Here is a 17,485-nt window from a genome sequence, read left to right as displayed (position 1 = left end):
TGCAAGGTAATGATTTTCTTATGATTGAAAACATGATTTAAAAAATTAAAAGAATATTTCATGACCTATAAAAATTACATGAAATTCAGATTTCATGTCTACAAATAAAGTTTTATTGGAACATAGCCACACTCTTTTGTTTACATATTGTCTATGGCTGTGTTCCTGCTACCATTGCAGAGCTGAGTGGTTGTAATAGAGACAACATGGTTGTAAAGTCTAAAGTCTAATATAGATATGGACCCATTATAGTAAAAGTTCACTGACCCCTGGTTTAGGGCATGGATCCGGAGCCAGTCTGCCCAAGGTTTGAATTTAGTTCTGCCACCAACTAATTGTGTGGGCAATATCTTAACATGTCCTGAGCCACAATTTCCACATTTGTAAGGTGGGGATGACAATAGTTCTGTTTACCTCATTAGGCTGTGTGGGGATCAAACAAGGGGATTTAGAATAGTGCCAGCCACAGGCCCAAATTACAGGCCATAAAAGTTTGTTATTATTGTTACACTACAGCTGGTGCTATGGAAAAATCTGTCTGGTATTAAATAAAAATTCTTGATCAAATGTTTGTTTCTTAACTGAACTCAAAGTAATAGCAAGAAAAACCTACTGAATATGACAGTCATCTAAACAATATAGTAATACTGTGTCACTGTTGTGAAGGGGCTCCAGAATGAAACTTCACTCCTGTCCCAGATAAAGGTCAAATTTAGGCATTTGACTTCCTGCTTTTCTACATAGTCCAGGTGTCTCAAGAACCAGTTTGTTCTCTTTTACGTTGTTTTGAAGAAGTTTAATACATTTTTCCATTTTTTTCATGTTCTTCTACAGTCATTTTCCATGTAAATATGTAATTTATATAGTTATAATCATATCATGGCATAAACCATTTAATTATTTTTACCTATGCTTACATCATAACGCTTCCACATTGATTCTTAGTTTTCGTCTCTTCTTTTAAACAGTTTTGTGAAGATATAATTTTTCAATACGTATAGGAATTTTTCAAGATATATAAATATACTTTAAAAAAACTAAGGAGTTTTCATTCCTTCCCACCTGACTATCCATCTAGTTTTCATCCAACTAATGACTTTGAATTGCTTGTCATCAACTTCTCCCAAAGGTGACACTGGAGCACATTTAGATATTTGCAGCAAAGAGAATTCTAGAAACAAAACTGAAAGCTTTTTGCTGTGATCATGAAAAGAGTGCAAGTGCTTACCAAGCATGAATCTCACAGGGAATGAGGACAGGAATAGCTTTAGAATGCTGACCATCCTCTCCCCATTCATCAGAGAAACTGGACATACAAAGCCAGGTGGCAGAGCTAAGGACAGACTCAAAGGTGCTCACCCCTCAACTCATGGGGTGCGGGGCAGAGAGTCTACAGTGATGTGAGTTTGTGACGTATATAAAAAAGAGGTTTCTAGGGCTGTAGAGATCAGCTCCTTTGTCCATTTACCTCAGGGCTCCCAAATTACAATGAATCACCCCACTCCTGACTTACAGAGAATCACCCTGTCCCAAAGAATTTGCCTTCAGAAGATTGCAAAGTGGTGCTTGGGGTCAATTACATTCCTTTTCCTTTTTTTTTTTTTTTTTTTGGTAAGCCTAGCAACTACACTCACTCATATCTCATATGTAGGATCAAAGAGTGAGCCTCCTCTATCTAGAAAAAAAAAAAAAAGATGCTCTTTCACTGAACCCACAGCGTCTCTCATAGAAGCCATCCAGTCAGCCAGACTTGGCAAAGTCAACCTGCTAATCAATGGAGGAAGTGACGTGCTTGGCAGCTGTGTTGATATCCATCTATTCTCTTAGTCATTATAAGGGCTAGGCACAATATGCATGGCAAACTACCCTTCACATTCATTTATCCTCACTGCTTTCTCCAAGGCGCCGCTGCAAGCAGAACACTCGTGTTGGTGTATGCCTAAGTATGTTTGTGTTTGTGTGGGTTTTGAGTCGAATATCTCTGGTTGTAAATACGCTTAATGTTTCTTCTGAAAAGAAATCAGAGGAAAAGGAAAAGGATATTTCTGGGAATCAAGCTGTTATTCCACCTACCCATCTGGTTGACTCTCTAATTTTAAGCCTCATTTTAATAAAAGACTTTGAATAGCACCGCTTTTATGATTTAAATGGCCTTTCCAATTGAGATTTAACCATCTGATATAACAAAGTGGGTGGACTTCAGTCTTCAGAGGAAAAAGAATAAACATACTCAAAGCTGTAATTTAAATTTTCCATTTTCCTCCAGCCCTCCTAACACAATTATTGTCAAACTTGAAATAGCCAGGGCTTAAATACAAACCTCAAGTTTTGCAAAAAGCTTATAAGGCAAGGGTGGGGAGAGGTAGCTGAAATCATTTTGGTAGAAATCCAGTTCCCCTGGATGAGCATTGAACACTGTGATGTGTATTAAGTTTACAATATATCCGTGGTTAGAGAACATTGGACATCCAATTGTCTTGAACACGGAGGATGGAAGAAACTTTGTGACGCCCCATCCCAAAATGCTTCAGTTCCTAGCAGTGTACACGAAGGAGTTACCGAGGAAGGTATGAAAAAGTGAGTCCTAAAGAAATATCAAAGGAAAACTTTAGTACAGAACAACTTGGATATAAAGCATAAAGATGAATTAGACATCACAGATGACCAAAAAAAAAAAAGGCAACTCTATGTTCCAGTAGCTCAAGCCCCAAATCTTAGGGTCATCTTCGACCTATCTTGTGCCTTGACCCAGGGACAAGATCCAAGGTTTGTGGGGCCTGAAATGTATATAGTGAGGCTCTTTTTTTTTTTTTTTTTAAAGAAAAGCATTATTTTGGGGGCAAACTTTCCAAAAACATATGCTGATGAAAGTACCCTGAGGACTCCAGAAGCCTCAGTAATTTCCCCTGTTCACACTGCCTTTCTGTTGGTTCTACCTTCAATATATTTCAAGAACCCAACCTCTTTCCCACCTCTCCACCTACACTCCTGGACCTAACTACCTTCATTTCTTGACCCAACTCCTTAGATAGCCTTCCGTCCTTCTGGTCTTCTGGCATCTTCCCTTGTGTCTTTACACTCTGCTTATCCCACAGCAGGCAAATTAGATCATGTCCTTGGTTGGCTCAACACACTCCAAACTTCTCACAGTAACAGGGAAAAGTTCTTACTATGCTTTCCACGGTCCTGCTTTATCTGACCAACCCATGTGGCTGGGACCACGTTTCCGCTCACACTCTGCTCCTTACTCACCTTTCACCACCTGGTATTCCTTGATGTTTTTGGAACCTGCTAAACATGGCTCTGGGCCTTTGCATTTGTTCCTCCTGAGTCCAGAATACTTTCTCTGGAATCCTTACTTCCTTCCTGTCTGTATTTCATTGTCACCTTACCAGACCAACGCCATCCCACATGCCTTGTTAAACCAATCACTATAGAACAGCACCCCTCCCATCCTCCTTGCTGTGGATTTTTCTCCACAGTCATAGCCTCTTTGGGCATACATTCATTTGTTTATTGCCTTCATCACCTCTTCTAGACCGGAAACTCTATGATGATAGGGATTATACTTTATTCATTGCTGTGATCCATTCTTAAAACAATGCTTGACATATAATAGGTACTTCATAAATATGAGTGGAAAGAAGAAATTACATAACCTGGGGAGTTAGGCTAATCATGATGGCAGAGGAAGAGAGAAATTTCCGGGGAGATGGTGGAATTCCTTCTGTTACCATTGGCAGAGAAAATAATCCTCATGTCCCTTCCCTATATTACTTCTAAGTGTTAGGTTTAAAGTGACAGATTTCTTAACTTATTATGACACTTTATGGGTAAATACCTATTTGTGGATGAAGTAGAAAGTAAACCTAGGAGTTAGCCACGTGAACAGGACCTCTTTTTAAAAATTTCAGATCTGACTTTGCAAAATGCATGAATTGTTCAATCAAGTTTTACTATGTTTATCTCCCTTTCTTTTCATGGTCCAAATGGGCAAGAAAGGCATCGCAGACCGCAGGGACAAAGTTTCTCTCAAATGTCATTTTCTCAGACGGTGAATATAAACCAGCTGGTCATTTACTCAGATTTTTACTTCCATGTGTGAATTAAAGACCTCCCCCCCCCCCCCCCCCCCATCCAAGCTTCATTCTTGAAGTCTCTCCAGGAGGAAGTGAGTTCCAGGAGAGCAGTTTTAGAGGGCAACAACAGGAGCCTAGGGCACATCAAAAGAGCATCCGTGCGTTTGGCTCTTTGTTGAAACAATACAGTCAGTAAAGCAGAAGACTTGGATGTGCCAGGTCCCCTTCTCCGTAGGGATGGTCTTTGAGCCGTTGGTCTGTTGGAAAAGGGAGGCATTGGGGCGGACTTTTCCCTTGAGCATGAGGGTCTGAGTTCCCACCGAGGCTCTCCTAGGAAACCATTTAATACGTCTGAGGAGCCCGTCTCCCTTGAATCTGTTGTCTATTTACCAGAAGACACATGTTCCTGCTTTGAAGGCTATAAACGGTGGCCACAGGAGATCACGTCTGTCCGGGAGTCCGGCTTCCGGCTCGCGTGATGTCAGTTAAAGCTCTAGGGGGTGGACGCAGTAGTCAACTGCTCATTCATTCAACAAGTATTTATTGAGGGCCGCCGAATGCCAGGCACTGGAGGTGTCCCGGGGGCGAAAAGCAGCTCTTACTAATACATTGTAGGGTCCCCGGGGCCCTGGCGCGCGCAGTGGGAACGGACCCCGCACTCCTCGCCCACCCATGGCCCGGCCGTCCCGCCTGGGGGTGCCCAGTGTCCCAAGCGCAGCCCTCCAGACGCCGGCGCCGGGGAACCCGCCCCCACGGAACCAGCCTTGAGGGTTGAATCCCGGTGGGGAAGGCGGGGAAAAAGCAAAATACCAAAAGTAAAACCCAGACCCCAATCTGCACTGGGAAGCTGCTCCGGGAAGTGCGCCAGAAGGAGAACAAGCTGGCCTGGGCCGGGGAGAGCGGGCGGGAGAGGCCGGTCCTGGCGCGGAGGCGGGCGGAGGGCGCGGCAGGCGGGAGGGGCCGGGGCGGCGCCGCCGCCCGGCCCAGCAGGTGACCACGGGCCCGGCCGGAGCCGGAGCGAATCCCGGGCGGGCGCGGGCGGCACAGGGCAGCGCTGAGCCGATCCCTGGGGTCGCGGAAGTTTACCGGAACATGGCGGAGGAGCCCGGGGCGCGCAGGAGCGCCGCACGGCGGCGGTGGCCGGCACCCCAGGAGCTGTAGCCACCGCAGCCACAGCCGCCAAGGGGCGAGGTCGCCGCCATGGCCCGCTGGATCCCGACCAAGCGGCAGAAGTACGGAGTTGGTGAGTGATCGCCAAGTGCGCGGGAGCGGCCCTGTCTGGCACGAAGTGGGGCGGCGCATGCCAGGCACCGGGTGTGCGCGCCGCCCGGGACGGGGTTCCGGCTCCTGCTGCCCCGGGGGGCGCAGTCAGGACCCCACTCCCGCGGCAGCAGTCCGGGGGCGGGTGGGGAATCGGAGCCCTCTCGCGGTGCAGGAGACCCGCAGGGGAAGTCACTCCGGGCTATGGGAAGCCGAGTGACTAAAAGTGCATTTGGGCTCCGGGACGGATCATCCTGTTCCCGAACCCAAAGCGCCAGCGCCCGGAGGAGTGGAAACGTCAAAGGCGAGGGCGCTCGCGGGTTACTCCTGTAGGGGCCCCAGCGTCCGTGCTCGCGCCCCTCCTCCTCCCCGTCCGGTTTCATTCAGGAGTTTGTAACCCGCGGAGGACCGCTGAGTGCTGGCTTGCTGTCCAAGGGCTTTCTGCCTCCCTCTTCTTAGGTTCTTTCTGAAGCCCCAAAGTGAGGAGTTGGAGGGTAACAGTTGTGAAGTGAATGGGAAACTCAAGTTGTGTGGATGTGATGGAAGAGACAGGCACTTTGTGACATGGGAACCGGGGTGGTGCCCCCCGAGACCGGGGCTCATCCCCTAACGGAGTCGTCTGGAGAGGGTTTACGACAGCTTTCTGAACCCCAAATTTCGTCGCAAAATCAGATGAGGACACTTTATTAAGGAAACCGTGACAGATGCCGCGCTAGGCACCTGGCATTCGTAGCAGCGGTGCAGGAGGGCTGCCACGGCGCGCGGAGGGAGGGATTGCTGCTGTGTGGGTTTGGATCCGAAACAAGCGGGGTTTTGACCCAGGTAGAAACCATGGTCCTTCTACTTTCCATTAAGGAGAGAGGTTGCTCAGGTCTCGTGGGGAAGCTCTGCCGTAGGGGCGATTACGATGGATGGCAATGAGAATACGGAGCGATGCTCCAGTATAAACACAGATGTGTGCGTTGAGAATTTTATCGCTTCCTCTCAGGTTCATTCATTTGGCCTGTTTGTAATCTCGTCGTTTACTTCACTCCCTTCCCCGCCCCCATTTTTCCTTACTCAATGGTGCCTAGGAGAGATCCCTGAAGCTAGTTAGTACTTTCTGATGGCGAAGTGATTTCAGAGATCTGCTTAATATCTCCAGGTGCAGTTCAACTCTGTAGCCAAAGCAACAACAAACCCTCTCATGTTTACTATATTGTTCTTAGATTGTGATCCTTTATTTGTGTGTGTGTATGTGTGTGTGTATGATAATACATGTCCATACTATTCCTTGTTTCCCCCCTATTGCCAAAACGTGTTTTTTGTTTTTTTTTTTCTTTCCCTTAAAGTGCGATTAGTACAAATCCTCACACTCTCCTGTGGCTACAACTCAGACATGGGTAGGTGGTGTTTCTCCTGCCCTAGGCCACCCTGTCATGATTTGGTCATGAAGCTTCAGAAAGGGACCGCCTAGTCAAGTGCCAATTAGTAAGTAGTCAGTAGTACGGAAGTGAAATGGTCTAAAATAAACCATTTTGAGTATTATCCAGTACTAACTCCTAAATTAAATCATACTGAGCAGTGCCTAATTGTTCATTACTACGTACAAAATGGTTCTCAATTCTCATTTTGCTTAACAGGATAAAAGCTGTTTCCAAAACGATTAGGCCTTTGGTGTAGTTAATGCAATCACATCCTACAACTGTGGTTTTTAGTGCCACGGTCATAGGAGCAAGTATGAGACGGTTCTCTCTTTTTCACGCTGGGCTGGAGTCAGATTACCTTGTTAGTTTCCATCAGTCAAGGAAAGTATTTGAATTGCATTTCCAGGGCATAGGTGGTAGCAAAATTGCCCCAAGATATAATTTTTGACACTTATGTCACTGGGCACAATAGATTATGATTAATCTGTACTTGAGGGAAGGACCCACTGTTAGGACAAATTACCTGACAATAAATCACCACTGTTTATTCCTAAAACACATTGTTGTTCATACCACCTCTCTGCTTAGAAGCCTTCCTTGGCCTACAGGGTAAAGTCTAAACTGAGCCCAACTTTCAAGTTTCCCATAATCCAATTCAACATGTCTTCACTGACCTTATCTCTCTGACTGCTTCTTTCATTAACCCTCCAGTGCAGACACTGCCCTTCTGGCTCTTGCGCAATGCGCCATGGAGAGTCCCTCCTTTGGGACTTTGCTCCCTTCTGCTTGTCCCTGTCCAGAGTGCCCTCCCACCTTTGCATCCCACAATGCAGAATTTCCCTTAGGGCTCAAATCCCTCCCCGTTGCCACCTTCAGATTTGGTATTCACCAGACCTTAAAGCTTCATACCTCTCCCACACAATTCCTACATCGTGCGATCCCTTATAATATTACTTATCCTCTTATCCTTGGGTCCAATGAACCAGAAGGTTATGGTTTTGTACCCCTGTCACTCAAGAGATATGCTACCCGGTATAGGGCTTTCCTTTAGTAACTGCTTGTCCTTCGCGTTGAGGTGACATCCTAAAGCACTAGCCTAACTTTTTCTGTGAGGATTTAAAGCCGGTTTTTTCTCTATTAGGTTTTAGCATCTCATTCACTTCAATATGAGTTTTCCTTTGTTCTGTTAGATGGACAAAGTGAGAGCCTTCATTCTGTCTTTACCTTTGCAAGTACAAACATGAGATGTGCTGCTGAGAAACAAGGACGCATAGAATAGATGGGCTCGTGTCAATGTAATTGGGAAAATTGGCTTGTTGGGCTTTTGGGGGGAGGATTGTTGTCACTTCTGTGTGTCTGGATGAAGAAAACCATGTGACGGTCATTTTGAAGCATTTTAATGACTCAGAGCTACTCAGAGAGTAGCGCTTTGATCTCACTTTGAATTGTGGGCGGTGAAGCTAGCAGTCTCTACTGCCTTATGTTATCTTGGTGCTACTATTGGCTGTCCTCACATAGCCTAGATTTTTCTACAGGGACTGAAATGCAATCTGTCTGGGCTTTCTTTAGTTCTTAAACATAGCATTGTTAGTTCAACCTCTAGCATTAGGTGGGCTGAAATGACCTATGTGTGTCATCTGGGTTATCAAGTGAGGGGACCCAGAGACTTGCTGCTTGAAGCTTCTGGTCCATTAGTATCCACGTGTGAAGGGCTTAGTGCCTAGTGTTCTTCCCCACAACCATGGAAAACTCTTTTCTTTCTTCTTTCTTTCTCTCCTTCTTTAATGTGTTCTATTTGAAGATCTGAGGGTATAAAAATTTTTATCTAGATTTTAAGCAAACATTCGTGATATTCAGATTAGTCTTCTGAGTATTGGAACGTTTATTTTAAGTTTGCTCCCAAACAAGCTATTTCTATCAAGAACAGATCTAGAACATGTTGATGATGGATTCTTTGCAAAATAATTCATTGTTGTTTGTTGGGATTTGTGATGTGTATTATTACAGTGTGATAAAAGGTCGTTTGGAGGACGATTTGCTTTCACTGTTAGCTTTTCAACCCTTTAGCTGTGCTAGGCTCAAGGAGTCTAAAAGCAATTAACTTTTAGACTCTCAAATGCTGGTGTAAAAACTGAAACCAGACTTGTAGCTCTTTGTGAATGCACTCAGGTGTGCTGTGGGTTTCCGCCCATTTCCTCCTCTCCCTGAAGCCTGTGCCGCATACTATAGCTGCCGGGGTAGAGCTGGGAGGAGTCACAAGAGAGTGACTAGTCCAGTTCCTTTCAAAGAGAGGAACTAGGTGCCTAAAGAGATAAGTGAATTGCTGAATGCCAGGCGTTCTTACCTTTTTGATTGCATGAACCCTTTTGGCCATGAGGTTAAACTGGTAGCCCCCTTTTTCAGAATCATGTTTTTAAGTGCACAAAGTCAAATATGAAAGATTGAAAAAGAATCCAGTTATTAAAAGATTGAAAATGAATCCAGTTGCATTGAAATACAGTTGTCAGGGTATTTTTAAAAACTCGTGATATTGCAACATATGTGCTTCTTTATTATTATATTAAATAGGAAAATCTAGTGGCAGGTCTAATAACTACTATACTTTTGAATTAGTGATGAACATATATGATTTTTCAAGATATCTGCAGTAACCATAATCTGATGTGAAAATGTCTGTGATTTCTCTCGGTGACAGTAGCATAGGTACAGCTGAGGTTTGTTGCCTGCAGTCATAATGGAGGTACATGTTTGAGTGTCAGAAAAGAGAGAGGTAATTTTTTTTTCACTTTTCAAGTCCATGGAACCTCTGAATTTGAACACAGATTAAGAATCCCTGGCTGCAGCTCACACGGCTAATTAGTTATAGAACCAGAATAAGCAACAACCAACAGTAACACTTGTTGCTCATCTGTCTACATGAGTCCCTATGCTAGATATTATACAGTTGTAATGAATGAAATCCTGGCACAAATGCACTCATGTTCTAACAACATTGAGGCTAAGAGTCAAAGGAATAGAGAATTCATATTTATTAAGAATTTACTTTGTGGCAGGAACTGGTTCGAACCCTTCATTTCATTATGTTCCAGGGACACGTGGGGGTCTCAAAGACTTTCGGGGGGTCCATGAGATTAAAACGTTTTTGGCAATAATGCTAAGAAGTTGCTGGCCTGTTTTCACTCTGTTCTTAGGAGTATACAGTGTGGTTTCTCAGAGGCTACATGAAGTGTGATATTGCAACAGATTGAATGCAGAAGCAAATATGAGAATCCAATTGCCTTTTGTGAAGCTGCACATTAAAGAGGTTTACAAACATGCAAAACAGTGCCACTCCTCGGTGTGTTTCATTTGTAAAAGTAGTTTTATAAAAATTTATTTTTCAATTACAGTTGACATATACAATGTTATGTTAGTTTCAGGTATACAACAGTGATTAGACATTTATATACCTTATGAAGTGATCACCCCAATAAATCTAGTACCCATCTGACACCTTATGTCGTTATTGGAAAAGTAGTTTTGAGCTAAAAAATACATATTTTTGCTAACATGTATTGGGTTTATTATGGTTGCTTAATTAACAGGTAAGTATTTTTTAAATGTCTGCTTGAATTTTTGATATGGTAAATAGTCATAGATGTAACCCACATAAACAAATGCTCTTTGCGGTTCTCAATAACTTTTAAGAATATGAAGGAGTTCTGAGACCAAACATTTTCAGCACTCACTGCTGCTTTACATATTAATATTTCATTACATCATTGAGCTAAGGCTGTAATTCTCACATACTGTCCCAATTCCTAGATAAGAAAACTGAGGTTCATAGAAGATACATTTCTCACCCATGGCCAAATAAAATCTCACTCTGAAGCCAAAACTTTTCACCATATGTGTTTCCCCAACTTGGGTTGCTCCTCTGTCACCTGGATCTCTGCCATGTCCAGGTACCCTTGTGTGGCAGCTTCATGCCTACTGTCATACCCATTTGCCTTCTGTATTATTTTTTACTTAATGTTTTCTTGATGCTGCCTGCTTTCTTTTCTTCTTTACTTAAAATAATTATTGAAAAAGAAAGCCCTACATTCCTACAATTAAAGGCGGACCGGTATCACTTGCTGTTGAAAGAAGCAACTGTAAAAAAGAAGTCAACAAAAACGCCAACAGCAAGATACTGGATTCTGGTTGGGTACTGTTGTCTGTCAAGGTTTGGAGGTTGGTGCTCAGCTGAAACTTCCTCTATAACGTACTGTAGAGTCTTGTTATTTGTGGTAATTCATATTTATAAAGTCGCCACGGACATTGAATTAACAAGTACTGAATTGTTACTCCTAGGAGAAATACAAGTTCCTGTGAGCTTCTGGTTACATTTTCATCAACTGAACAATACATAATCTTATTTTATGAGTGTTTCTGTTTAAGGTTCCAAGACCTTATTTAACATACACTGTTGGTTGAGTCACTAACGTTGAACTCATGGCCAACAGCCCTGTAACTTTGTTCATGCCCGAACAGAGCTCATCTAACACACGTATTTTCTCCTTAAGGCACATCACAGCCTTTTTGCGCTTAGGAACTCTAGGCAGCGCTTTAGCGCTATGGTTGGGGGCCATTTTAAAGAGCAAAATCATCATCAAAAATGAGAAAAACATGACACTGAATAGATCACAGGAAGGACACTTGTTTACAGTATGAGAACTGAAACAAGAAAGCAGAGTGTCGCCTGATTTGACCTCAAGTAGGAGCCTGCCTGGCCTTTTTGCCCCTCTGCATGCACCTTCAAATGACCCTGAAAGCACAAGGAGTGTGGATTTGGAGGTTGCAAATAAATTTTAGCAAGTAGGAGAAGACACACATACAGAATGTGCGAATAATGAGGACCAGCTATCGTTAAATGATAAAAAGAGAATTGAAAATGGAATCACTTTCTTTTATTACTCAGGTCTCCGTTTGAATAATCCCTCCTGAGAACCCTTGATAATGGAACCACCGTTTTTTTGTCCTGCCTGCCCAGACCTCTCCGTGTCTGTCCTTTTCCCTGTATTTTCTTCACATGATCTATAATTGTCCTATTTGTTAATGTTTACTGTCTGTCTCCCATACGAGAATGTGTAGCTCTGAAGACAGGACCTTCATCTTTTTCACCAACGTACCCCAGCCCTGGGAACAGCACCCCTCGGCACATGGTTAGCACTCAAAAAAATGAATGCTGAACCCATCCTATTAAATTTGTTTATCATAAGAGGGAATTGTCTCCACACGATGGAATATACTGCCTTGTGTGAGCTTCCAGTGAGATGCAATCAAAAGTAGGTGGAAAAGGGAACATTTAAGTAACAGGTAAAATAGATTTAATAAATTGTTTGCGCAAAGGATGAATGTGAACATCAAAATCCTAAATGTTGTGTTAGAGAGGAAGGGACTAATGGGAATTTGCTTTTTCTTCTTGTTTTTTTTTTTTTTTTTTCATCATTCATGGAAGCTTCTTGAAGGAGGGTGCATTGTAGGATTGGCTCAATGGAAAGAAAAAGCTTGACCCCAGTGTTGAATAGGGTTTCGGGGGTTCTGAGTCATGACCTTAGTGCTATGTTCAGCACATGAGTTGGAAAGGAAAGAAGATGCAATTTAATGGAAGAAACAAGGCATTTCAATTCATTTGTTACTTCCCATTACCAAAAAGGAGTTACGGTGCCTTACAATGAGCAAGTATATACTGTACACAGTGTCATTATAGAAAAAAAAGAAGAGATGACAAGGAATGTGGAAAAGAAAAAGTCATTTAGAGGACTGGCAAGGGGTTTTGAAGCAAATTTTAGTTTGTCCAAACTTACAGAGGATTTTGTGGCGGTTATATCTGCCATCCTGTTAGCTGAAACTGAAATTAATTTGTGGTTTATCCTCATCTAAATTTGAAGAGACAAACCAGAAGGGTCTGAAAAGAAGGAATCGAATCTCATTGTAATGATTTTCCATCAAACAAAATTTTTCCAGCTTCTAGTGTATTTCCAGCAATGTTATTCAATGTAATAACCTTATAACTCTATACCTATACAATATTTTAGTGCTGTCAAAAGCATTAAAAAAAGGAACACCGGTCAAATTCTATTACAACTCATTTCAATTGTTTTTGGAATGAGTTATAGTAGAATTGTAATAGAATTTGACCCATGTCTGTGACCCAGGAACTTGACTAAAGTCACACAGTTTGGTCTTTACTAGGGAAGAATAGTTTGCTCCCTGGTCAATCAAATAGGTAAAATCACTCATGCTATGTCTACTCTCCAGGGACATGAAAGGATGTATTACATCCTTTGGGAGTCTTTTGACATAGCTTTATAAGTAGCCTCCACATTACCTCAAGGTTTTATTTTTAAGCTTAAAAAAGGGGCAGAGATTTGGGCAAGCAATGGAAAGCAGAGGATAGTCAGGTTCATTTTATTTTTCCAAGTGATGTTTGGGCAGGCCGTGTCCTCTCAGAGCCTGGGCCGGCAGTCAGGGCTGCCTCAAAGGATTGTCTGATTGCTGGCAGCCAGTTCCAGAGGAAGAGACAAAAGTGGTCTTTGTCTTTCACAAAGCTGTGCCATCGCAAAGCTGCTGTTGTTCAAATGGCTTTATATTCATGGAGCCACCTTTCCTGATTGGGCTATTTTCTCTTACATTTTCACGCCCCATTGAACTGTGGGTCTGCCCACCCCAGTGGAGTAGGACTCCCAAGATGCCCTCTCTGAGGATCCTGGGCATCCATTGTTTGTCTTTTAAAAGAACTCAGGGAGGGAGATTGCAGTAGAGATTAATTCTTTGAAAAAAGCTCTTTGCTGACTCAACCGAGGTGAGTAAGAACGCATCCCGCTGACTAGTTTACCTTTGTACCTGCAGCAGGACCGCACCTTTCTTGTGCTTTCTGTGAGCCTGGAACCATAGGGGTCTCGCTCCCCAGGCTTTCCTGCCAGAGACCACTTATCACAGTAAGTCATGAGACTCAGTTACAGAAATCTGAGAGCTTTGCCCTTTTGTAGATAGAATCATACAATATTAAGAGCTGGATTCTGTAAGCATCACCTCGTGCCTCACACACTCATTTTATTGGAACGAACGTGTACCCTGGAGATATAAAGTGATTTAACCAAAATCACACAGCCAGTAGCAAATTTATGTTTCAACATGTTGTCTTCTTAGTGGTTTCATTTCTCGTTGTAACTCTGGAGAGAGAGCAAGTTTTTTTTGTGTGTGTGTGTGTGGTTTTTTTTTAATCACATCTACTTAAGAGTCTGAAGAGTAAGCTCTCCCACAGTCCTAAGGGGCAAAAGCCTATGTCTTCCATGGACATTTTTTCCCTGTGGAGGTTTTGTTATAAATAAGATCCAGCTATTAATTCATCTTCCCTCCTTTTTTTATTGATGTATAATTGACATATTACTTTCAGGTGTACAACATAATGATTCCATATACAGAGGGTGCCAAAAAAATGTATACACATTTTAAGAAAGGAAAAGAAAACTGTATTAAAATTGCAATACTCGCTATATATCGATAACAAAAGATGAATACAAGTCATGTGTATACATTTTTTTGGCACCCTGTGTGTATACGTACATAGTATGTATATACTATGAAATGATCACAATAAGTCTAGTTAACATCATTTACCACATGTAGTTACATATTTTCTTTCCTTGTGATGAGACCTTTTAAGATCTTACTCTCTTAGCAACTTTTAAATAAATAATACAGCATTATTAACTATAGTCATTATGTTGTACATTACATCCCCAGGGCTTATTTATTTTGTAACTGAAAGTTTGTGCCTTTTGAGCACCTTCATCCATTTTGCCCATCTCCCCATCCCCTGCCAAAACACCAGTCTGTTCTCTGTATCTATGAGTTTGGATAAATACTCAGAAGTAGAATTGTTGTGTCATATGGTAGTTCTATTTTTATTTTTTTGAGGAACCTCTGTATGGTTTTACATAGTGGTTGCACCAATTTACATTTCCACCAACAGTGCAGAAGGGTTCCTTTTTCTTCATGTCCTTGCCAAAACTTGTGAATTTGTTTTTTTGTTTATTTTTAGATTTACACCTATAAGACACCTATGGTATTTGTCTTTCTCTGTCTGGCTTGTTTCACTTAACATACTGCCCTCAAGGTCCATCCAGATTGTTGCAAATGGGAAGTTTCCATTCTTTTCTAATGGCTGAATAATATTTTATTGTATATGTATATCACATTTTCTTTGTCCATTCATCCATTGATGGACACTTAGGTTGCCGGGGCTATTGCAAATAATGCTGCAGTGAACATGGGGGAGAAATGTCTTTTCAAGTTCGCATTTTTGCTTCCTTGGGATAAACAACCAGAAGTGGAATTGCTGGATCATATGGTAGTTCTATTTTTAATTTTTGAGGATCCTTCATACTGTTTTCCATAGGGACTGCACCATTTACATTCCCATCAACAGTGCACAAAGGTTCTGTTTTCTCTGCTTACTTGCCAACTCTTGTTATCTCTTGTCTAATGATGGCCATTCTAGTGGGTGTGTGGTGATATCTTACTGTGGTTTTGATTTGTGTTTCCCTGACTAGTGATGTTGGTCACCTTTTCATGTACTATTGGCCATCTGTATGGCTTTTTTGGAAAAATGTCTTCAGCTCGTCTGCCCATTTTTTACTTAGATTTTTTTTTTTTTTTTTGCTATTAAGTAGTATGAGATATATATATATATATATATATATATATATATATATATATATATATATATATATATGATATTAACCGGTACATAAATATTTTCTCCCCTTTGGTAAGTTGCCTTTTCATTTTGTTGATGGTTTCCTTTGCTGTTCATCTTCCCTTTTTTAAGAGTTCTGGGAAGGAAGTGCGTTTTGGAGGTTTGAGCCTGCAAAGTGAAGTTACGCTGTGGGTTGCACAGTGGTTACATGTTTTCAGGCCCTGCTGTGGGGCCCAGTAGTCATTGGTCTTCAGCATTGTGGTATTGACATATTAACAGGGTATCAGCTGCAAAATTAATAAGTAGCATGACATTCTCATGACATCAAAGGCATGTTTGAAAACGAATGTCATTATGGTGAGGGGTGAAGGAAGGGATGGTTATTGATCATAAGGGATTATAATACTGGCCTGGAAATGAGAGAGTGTTGGTGCATCTTTAGATCTGTATTTTGAACAAAATGATGATGCTATATCCTGAAAACTTGACCTAGGAGAAGTTTGAGTAAGGCTTCTTGCTCTCATGGCAGATTCGGTTCTTGCTCAGTCGTCCCTGGTGGGAATGGACAGTTTGATCCCAGGGACGAGATGCAGCCTTATCTGCTGCTGAAGCAACCACTGTCATTCTCCTGGAGCGAATACCTCCTGGAACAGGGACAACGTCTATCTACCGGGTTTCTGGGATGCTCTTGCTGGGCTTTGCACTTCCTTCAGAACAGGCGCACTTAGCAGGTGACCCTGCTCTTCTGTGTTAAACAGGGAAGGCCTGCCCCTCAAATTGTGACTGCATGATTCGTTTTAGTTTCCATCTCACAGGGTTCTGAGGCACAGTTTCCATGAACGTATGTGGTTTTATATACTTTGTCAACTGGTGGATACTAGGAGCATAGTGATATACTTAACTGTTTTTGAAAAGCAAACTCTAAGGCTCAAAAATGTTAGGAACTTTAGTGTAGTTCAAATTCTAATGTGCTGTGTCTAATGTGCAGTTCATTGTGGTTTGAAAATCCACTTGAAATTGGTGTACCAATTTTATTTCTAGCAAATACTGATTAAAATTTGAAATGCACGTAACCCTTTGACTTAGCATTTCCATTTGTGAGTTTGTCCTACAGATATGCTAGCACATGTGGGGAAGGACATATGGACAAGATTATTCATTACAGCGCTATTTATAGCAAAGACATGAAAACAACTTAAATGTCAATGAGTTGGAAAATGAGTTTAGTAATTTATGGCACACGCACATGATGGAATATTATAGAGTCATTGAAAAGAATAAAGTACGAGGTAGACAAAGATGGCACTGACATGCAGTGGTTAAAGGATGATCTCTTCAAAAAATGGTGCTGGGTGAACTGATTATCTGTATTGAAAAAATGTATCAGACCCCTAACTGCTGTGTTTCCCCAAAAATAAGACCTAGCTGGACAATCAGCTCTAATGCATCTTTTGGAGCAAAAATTAATATAAGACCCCATCTTATAGTAAAATAAGACGGGGGTCTAGTATGATATGATATGATATGATATTATATGATATGATATGATATGATATGGTGTAGTACTGGGTCTTATATTAATTTTTGCTCCAAAAGATGCATTAGAGCTGATTGTCCAGCAAGGTCTTATTTTTGGGGAGACACGGTACTTAATGCCATGTAAAAAATTGATTCCAAATGTATGAAAGGTAAAACAGTGAAAGCTTTTAAAAGAAAGCAGAAGAGAATATCCTCCTGACAATGCAGTAGGCAGAGATTTCTTAAAGGAGCACAAAAAGTACTAACTTTAAAAGAAAAATGAAATATACCAAGTCATATTAAAATTAAGAACTTCTATTCACCCAAAGACACCCGTAAGAGATTAAAAAGAGTGGAAGAAGACGTTCCCAATACATCATATTGCGAATATGTAAAGAATTACAAATCAATAAGACAATAACCCAGTAGAAAAATGAGCAAAGGATTTGAATAGACACTGTACAAACAAATGATACACAAATGTGCAATAAACATTA

General features: G+C 41.7%; 1 protein-coding gene across 2 annotated transcripts in view; it reads left to right on the top strand.

Annotated features, from left to right (window-relative positions):
* The first annotated feature begins 5,031 nt into the window (after positions 1–5,031).
* The window catches only part of DOCK5 (dedicator of cytokinesis 5), a 187,581-nt gene continuing 175,127 nt past the window's right edge, over positions 5,032–17,485 (top strand). The window contains exon 1 of one of the 2 annotated variants that reach the window (XM_019714857.2): positions 5,032–5,322. In XM_019714857.2, coding sequence (XP_019570416.2) covers positions 5,280–5,322 — 43 coding nt within the window. In that variant the 5' untranslated portion in view covers positions 5,032–5,279. The remainder of the gene's footprint in view (positions 5,323–17,485) is intronic. The other variant, XM_074338224.1, reaches the window with a different exon arrangement.

This window comes from Rhinolophus sinicus, linkage group LG07, assembly GCF_036562045.2.
Source record: "Rhinolophus sinicus isolate RSC01 linkage group LG07, ASM3656204v1, whole genome shotgun sequence".
Lineage (NCBI taxonomy): Eukaryota > Metazoa > Chordata > Mammalia > Chiroptera > Rhinolophidae > Rhinolophus > Rhinolophus sinicus.
This window is presented reverse-complemented; position numbering and strand designations above follow the sequence as displayed.